The sequence below is a fragment of the Drosophila nasuta genome, chromosome 3 (genome assembly GCF_023558535.2).
Source record: "Drosophila nasuta strain 15112-1781.00 chromosome 3, ASM2355853v1, whole genome shotgun sequence".
NCBI classification, from domain to species: Eukaryota; Metazoa; Arthropoda; class Insecta; order Diptera; family Drosophilidae; genus Drosophila; species Drosophila nasuta.
In genome coordinates, this window is record NC_083457.1 from 31458872 (window position 1) to 31467447 (window position 8576).

Sequence of the window (8576 nt, forward strand, 5' to 3'; positions counted from 1 at the left end):
TGAAAGTTTGTTTTATTAAATCTTAATTGGCAATATTAATAGTATTTATTATTATGTTCAATTTCAATTGTTTTCTAAATTAAAAAAAAATATATATTTGCTTGAATTTTCCTAAATTCCAACTACATTAAAACATCTTGTATGCAACAGAACAGAAAAGCCAACCACAATAAAGGATATTACTCCTTAAATAAGTATTTAATTACTTTTAGATGCAGCTTAATTCGAAAATAGAATAATTTTGTCACATTATCTTCAGCCGAACAAACTTTGAGCTTCTTTTGATGATGACACTCCATTGTAAAAACCTAATGCCCAAAAATACAGCGTCCAATGTCAAAGTCATGTTGTTCCGACATCATGACATACATTTAATGAATTAGCAACATATAGAACGATCAGTATATACATACATATATGTCAAAAGCACAGAAAGTGAAAACAGACTTAAAAAACACTTCATCCTGTAGAATAATGTTTGATAATAACGATTGCAAAGTCAGGATGTTCTTTTTTGTCAATTGCATTTCTCAATTCAATACTCAATTTGCACATATTAAATATAAATTTAACTCAAGATCAGCCATTTTAGTGCATTGAATGAAGTTGGGAGTAAACCAAACAAAAGTAAATTTTTGTTGTTTTATATACTTGTAATATAAATTAAAACATATAATATAACATGAGTATGTCGCCTCAACAATTGGAACGCATCTGCGTCAGCATTGCAGTGATAAGCCATAGAATCACTCTCCCTGATTGAAACAGTGACGAAGATGAATGACAGAGGGAGAGAGTGAAAGAGAGAGAGAGAGAGAGAGAGTGTGAAAGAGAGACAGAGAGAGAGTGCTGATCATGATACGCTCATTGATTCTGACTTCAATATATTATCCCTGTGATACATATGTTTATATATTACATTGCAATTTTACACTACACAGTTTTCTAATTTTAGGTTTAATCAAAATTCGGCTAAATGAATCACTCAAAAGCAAAGCCCCTTTTAATTTCATTAACAAGAATCCTCTCTCAGACATGCGTCAGAAAGTTGGCATTGTCCCGACATTGTCGCCTTCATTTCCGCTACAAACTTTTGGGCAAAACCCGCATCCGTTGATCACGTGATAATTCCAAAATCATACAGATTTCAGAACTGTAATTTTCGTCGATTTAAATTAAACTTTTAGTTTCAAATTCATCTTTTCGGCGAGCAGTCGAAATATTCGAAATGTGTAAAATAAAAAACAACTCAGTTTTTTCCTTAATAATACTTGAAATATTCTTGGTGGCCACAGCTACTGGAGAAAAGGTGAGAACACTTGTATAAAACAGTGTAGTGCAGTGAGTGCTAAGAATGTTTATATTTTCTTTTTTATCAGACGTGTAAATCCGACCTACAAATGGAAAAACAGTGCCTCAATCAGACCTATAAAACACTGAAACCTTTGCTAGTTTATTTAAAACAGGTTAAAAATGAGTTACAAGAAAGTGAAATTGAGAAAAATAAGTTTAATGAATTAAATTCGGATCTTATGGAAAAGTATCATGAAATTGTGAGAATTCATGAAAAATTCATGAAGGAGGCAGCTCTATTAGATGAGTATAAAAACAAAGTACTTAAAAGGGAAAGCGACTTGCAATTGAGTCAAAATAAAGTTAATAAATTAGAATCTGAGATTAAATCACAAAAACAAGTTATTGACAAATTAACTCCAATTTCTAAACTTTATGATAAATGTAAAAAAGAAGTAGCAGAAAAACAAAACAGTTTAGAATCTTCTGAAGTTCAATTAAAACAATTTAATTCTAGTCTATTTGAAAAGGATGAAAATATCAGGAGACTTAATGCAAATATCGAAATGATTACAAAACAACAGCAAACACTTAAGTTGCAATTAGATGAGAGTCAAAATATGTTAATAAAGAAAGACAAAAATAATCAGATATGTCGAGCTGAAATTGATACATTGAATAAGACTTTACCCAATACTATTATCCCATCAAGTTGCTCTCCTTTTGGAGATTATCCTGGTGTTCATGAAATAAAAGTTTCTGGAGTTGGTTTCTTCGATGTTTTATGCGATAGTCAGTTAGATGGACCTGGATGGATTGTAATACAACAACGAGTTGGGGGAAATGAGAGTTTCAATAGGGATTGGGCAACGTATCGCAAAGGTTTCGGTTCTTATAGGAGCGATTTCTTCCTCGGACTCGAGAAAATACATCGTATCACGAGCTTGCAGCGTCACGAACTTTATATACATTTGGTTGCTCTGAATGGAAGTACCTACAACGCTCGTTACGACGATTTCAAAATATCTGATGAAGACAGTGGATATAAACTGAGTTTGGGTAAATTCACAGGAACTTTTCCTGACGATGCAATGAGTCAAAGCAAAAACATGAAATTCACAACATTCGATCGCGACAACGACGAAGCTGGTGATGGTAATTGCGCAAAATGGTATAAAAGTGGCTGGTGGTACGAGTATTGTTATAGTTGGTAAATATTCAAAACTGTGATTTTCGATGGAATACACATAATTATTGATTTTTGTATTTTCTTATGCAGTAATTTAAATGCACCATATGGGGACCATCTATATTGGTGGTTGGGATATAAAGTCAAACTTGAAGAAGCTAAGATGCTAATTCGCCCAATTATGTAATTATTTATATATAATTGGTGCATTAAGAAATTGCGTTCTGAATAAAAAAAACTATCGACTATTTAATGCAGCGATTTATTTTTATAATTTAAATTGATCAGTTGTTATTGTATTTCATGATTTGTTGTAGCAAATTGTAAGTATCTATATGCTTTCAATAAAACTGCAAATACTTAAAAGTAAGTTAACCTATGATTATCCCATTTATATTATTTCAATCGAACCTTCAGTATTAAATTAAAGTAAACGAGTTGATGTAGCAGCTTTTAATCAATTCAATTAAATTTCATTATAATGAAGTCTCTCGCTCAGAGAAGATCATAAGAAAATTTTGTGAGAGCCTATCTCTTATCATGAATGCAACATTCGATTGCATTTATATTAACATAAATTAAATGTTTAGAGCGATTTATTTGTAGATTAGATGCATTTTTCAGTTCCACATTCATCTTGTCTGAGTGCAGCCGAAAGAATCGCAATGGGCAAAATAATATTAAATGCAGTTTTGTTACTAATGGTTCATAAAACATTTGTTGTTGTCACATCAACTGCAAAATAGCTGAGAACAATTACATAACGCAGTGTAAAAGTGTATAAATTTTCTTGATTATTTTAGACAGGTTACAAATGACTTAGAAGACAGTGAAATTAAAGTAAAGAAATTTAATGAATTAAATTCTAATCTTATGGAAAAGTATCATGAAATTGTGAGAATTCATGAAGGAGGAAGCTCTATTAGATGAATATAAAAAAACTAGTTAAAGTAATTAATATATTATTTTTTTATTTTTATACCATTTGGTATTTAAAGTATATAATAATTTTTAAATTAACTTATTAAATGTGGTGAGTTAGTATTAAATGCGTTCGATAAATTTTTAATTGCATTAATGTTAAAGCCAATTTTTTATTAAAATATAAAATATTCGAGATCTCTTAGCTGATCTACCCTTCGAAACACAGTGTATATCAGCATCATCCGCCTATCCCGATCGCTAGAATTAGCAGAATTATAGATAGAATTGGTGCTCAAGAGCGGTTGCTAAGCTGCAGGGAGAGATCAGCGGAGAGAGCCAGCAAATATTTTTGACTGCTCGTCACAGGTCTGACGTCATTAAGGCCGCTCTTTTCCTTATCATCTGTGCAAATACAGCAGCGAAATTAAAAATTACGCCACTTTTAAAAATTCGAAATATTTCTCAAAAATACGAATTAATAAGAAAACCCAACTTTAATTATATAAAAGAAAAATGTAAATAATAAAAACAATATATATTACATAAACACACATAAAAATAAAAAGAATAAAATAAATATGTAATTAAAATTGGTTCTGTTTTTAAAATCCAAAATGTCTTTTATATCAGTAGAAATCGAAGTCAAAGCACATTTTTCTTCTACCGATTCATCGTGATTTAGACTATGAATAGCTAAGAAACAATTTACTCAGTAGTAATAGTAGTTAACATTTGAATGAATCATATTAGGATGATATACATTTAATAATTTATATAAGATACTCTTACAGTATGACGGAGAACAATCGTTGAACGGAAAAGGATTATGTATACGAGTAACAAAAGAAGTTGCTATTAGTCAAGCGGAAGCAGTTGCTACTTCGTTATAACGTAAAGCGATGCTAGTTGTGGTGGTGTATAACAGAAGAAGTTGCTTCTAAGCTCAGACAGTTGGACGCTTAGAGGCGAGTGTAAGCGAGTACGCGATAGTCGATTGCCAAAACAAGCGCTACCTGTTCGTGTCTATCTCATAGACGCATGTTCATCTGCATGTGCAAAAACAAAGAGCAAATCTCAACAACAACATTTATATTGTTGAAGCAAAGGAGAAAGAGTGCGATAGCGATCTACATTGTACTCACATGTTGTGTGAAACCTTTTGCGACTGTGCTTGCATTTGATGAGCAAATTATATTTATTAATTTAACGTTAATAAAATGCATTTTGTAGATTACATAAAAACACTTATTTATATATTTCCATAAGTATCCTTAGTTTATTGGGAAAAAAAAGAACATTATCTGCAGTCCCTTTGAAAATGCCTTGAGATCTCTTAGTAGCTCTGAGCTAAGCAGCAGAGCTTTTGACTAATCAACTTTGTATTAAGATTATTGCGTTAACTTTTCAAATATTTTTCACATGAATCGTTAGTTAAATGACAAATAAAAAATGGTAGAAATAATTACCGATAGGTTAAAAGGGTATTATAATTCTGTGCCTGCAGGGAATGTATATTGCAGGCAGAAGGAAGCATCTCTTACACTATAAAGTATATATATTCTTGATCAGCGTCGGTAGACGAGGTGATATAGCCATGTCCGTCTGGTCGCCTACTGCAAACGTGACACAGTTTCTTTGGCTAACAGTCTGGTATATTTTGTTCTCTATCGCAGATTTTGAATGTAGTACTTTATGTAGTACTAAACATAGCCCTTTTTATATTTCAATATCTCTGTGGTATGTTTGTAGAATGCATTGAATTGTAGAATATGGTTTTTGTGAAAATGGGTAGCGGGTATCTCACAGTCGAGCACTCTCGACATGTTAATTTTAGTTGCATTCATATATTTAGACGAAAACTTATTGAAAAGGTTCTGTGAATCTATATATGTTATAATGCAGAATTACAAATGAACGAATCTGTCAAAATTTAACAGTGTTGATGACGATTCAGAATATATTTTGAATATATTTTGTGTGCTCGAAATGTCTTCGTCTGTGCGTAGCGCACATTTTGTTTACTTTCAACATAATTGGTGCAGGTCAGTGAATTATGATTTTGCTGAAGCGTTCTTTGACAATTGTTGCCAAGCTGCTGGGCAGTTTAGAGGCTAAGGCCAGCAGAGATGATAAGCAACTGAGAGTGAAGAGAGAATCACGTGCAAGCATGATGTTTGAAAGACATATGTAGGAGCAATTATATATACATAAGTACATATGTATGTAGTTACTGGACACATAGTTTAAAATAAATCAAATGAAAACAATCTTGTCAAGATTGCTCAACTTCAAGATACCCAGTCCCCTGAACTTGAAAGTTTATTTTATTAAATCTTAATTGGCAATATTAATAGTATTTACTATTATGTTAAAAATTGTTTTCAATTGTTTGCTCTCAATGGTTGAGACTTATTTAAAAATTAATATATTGGCTTGGATTTTCCTAAATTCCATGTACATTAAAACATCTTGTATGCAACAGAACAGAAAAGTCAACCACAATAAAGGGTATTACTCTTTAAATAAGTATTGAAGTACTTTTAGATGCAGCTTAATTCGAAAATAGAATAATTTTGTCACACCATCTTCATATGAACAGACTTTGAGCTTCTTTTGATGATGACACCCCACTCTAAGAACTTACACTGGATCTCAGGAGACTATAAGAGATAGAGCTATAATTTGTTATGTTTGCACGCAGATCAAATTTATTTCAAATTTTTTGCGAATTTTGGTATATATAATAATAACTATAGTAGTAGTGATTTCTGAAAATTGGTTGCGATCAGATAAAAATTATTATTAAAGAAATACTTTTGTATGGGCAAAAATGACTACTTACTAGGGGTCTTAGTTGCTCTGACTTTCAATCTGGTATATTGTGTCGTCTATGGATTATTTGGAAGGTTCTGGGTAGCGGGTATTTCACAGTCGAGCACCCTCGACTGTAACTTTCCTACTTGTTTCTTTTGGAAAGATTTTTGCCACCCACTTAAAAACATAAGAAGACTTAATGTTTTCTCTCATTTGGGTGTAGCTTATTTATCTGCATTATTTTTTTTTAATTTGGCTTATTCTAGCTTTTTTTTCAAAAATCTAGCTTATACGGGTGCACAAAACCTGGCAACACCTTATGGTATTCACCGATGACCTTACAAAATTCATTACATATATCCGATGAATACAATAGTTTCGTTATGAGCTTGGGTGCAAGCATAGGATATGATTACGATGTGCTCAAACATCGATCGCTACAATGACATTTCTTCCGATAATTGCGCTTCTTATAGCAGTTCTAGCTAGTGGCTCAGAAGTTGTTTTTATTGGTAATTATTTTAAACCGTTAATTGCATATGTACATATATAATAAATTATTTTTGTTTACATTGTTTTTAATAGTAACTTGAATCAAAGATTCTGGCGACGATCGGCAATTTACCACCTCAATGAAGTCAAGATGCTTGCTTATTTGTCCAAAACTATAGACGAACAAATATTTCTAAATATTGTTTTGTGTTTTGTATATAAATAAAATATTTTCCTAATTATTATACTATTTGTTATTTAATGTATAAAATCAATTTTAAATTAACTTATTAAATGTGGTGAGTTGGTATTAAATGCTTTACTTCGATACATTTTTAATTGCAGTAAAGTTGTTCACGTATGATCTACCCATCAGAACACACTGTATATCATCTTCCGCCTCTCCCGATCGCTAAAATTAGCAGAATTATAGATAGAAGCGGTGCTCAAGAGCGGTTCCTAAGCAGAGAGGGATCAGCGGAGAGAACCAGCAAATATTTTTGACTGCTCGTCACAGGTCTGACGTCATGAAGGCCGCTCTATTCCTTATCATCTGAGCAAATATGTACAGCAGCGAAATTAAAAATTGCATCCCTTTTGAAAATTCGAAATATTTATATAAAATATGGATTAATAAGAAAACCCAACTTAACTGTAATTACATAAAAGAAAAATGTAAATAATAAAAACAATATATATTACATAAACAAACATAACAAAAAAAATTAAAATTGATTCTATTTTTAGTTTTAGAACTGTATTTAACATCAGTGGAAATCAAAGTCAAAGCTCTTTTTCCTTCTATCGATTCACCATGATTTATAATATGAATAGCTAAGAAACAATTTACTCAGTAGTAATAGTAGTTAACATAATTGAATTTTGTTTTATATATATTTACATATTATAACTTATATACGAACGATACTCATATACACTCAGAGAGATAATTAAAGAGGGAACATTCAGCATAAACTTAGAATAAAATTTATATAATCAATAAATATCAATAATAATTAATATGAAAGTTAACAAAACCTTTTGCGACTGTGCTTGCATTTCATGAGCAAATTATATTTATTAATTTAACGTTAATAAAATGCATTTGTAGATTACATAAAAGCATTTATGTATATATTTATTGGAATAAAATGAAGATTATCTGCAGTCCCTACGCTTTGAAAATGCCTTGAGATCTCTTAGTAGCTCTGAGCTAAGCAGCAGAGCTCTTAACTAATCAGAAGAAAACCCTAAATTATATAAAAACAAATAAACTTTTCAAATATTGTTTACATGAATCGTTAGTTATATGACAAATAAAAAGTGAAGTGAAAAGTGAACTAAAAAAATTGTATTTTGTTTACTCAACATTTAAATAATTGGTGCAGGTCAGTGAATTATGATTTTGCTGAAACGTTCTCCCAAAAAGACGTCATTCTGACAATTGTTGCCAAGCTGCTTGGCAGTTTAGAGGCAAAGCATTGCGATGATAAGCAACTGAGAGTGAAGAGAGAAACACGTGCTGGTATGATGCGTGAAAGACTTAGGAGCAATTATATATATGTATTTACTGGACAAATAGTTCGAAACAAATCAAAACAGAACCATTGCTCGACTACAAGATACCCAGTCCCCTGAGTTTGAATGTTAATTAAATGAAAATCCTAATTGGCAGAATACTAATAATATTTATTAATATGTTAAAATTTTTTTTTTAATATGATCATTTGCCCTTAAAACTCGGAATTAATTTAACAAGCAAAAATTAATTTATTTGATTGGATTTTCCTATCTAATTTTATGTGCTTTATCTAGTATGAATTCAAAGTTTATTAAGTACAACAGAACAAAAAAGTCAACCATA

The 8576-nt window shown here is 31.1% G+C and overlaps 1 protein-coding gene across 1 annotated transcript; it reads left to right on the plus strand.

Annotated features, from left to right (window-relative positions):
- Window positions 1-1221: 1221 nt before the first annotated feature.
- Window positions 1222-2747, plus strand: LOC132791815 (ficolin-1-like). The gene is made up of 3 exons (XM_060800896.1): window positions 1222-1309; window positions 1380-2503; window positions 2573-2747. The coding sequence occupies exons 1-3, from the start codon at window positions 1229-1231 to the stop codon at window positions 2667-2669; spliced, it is 1302 nt and encodes a 433-aa protein (XP_060656879.1). The 5' UTR covers window positions 1222-1228; the 3' UTR covers window positions 2670-2747.
- Window positions 2748-8576: the final 5829 nt, after the last annotated feature.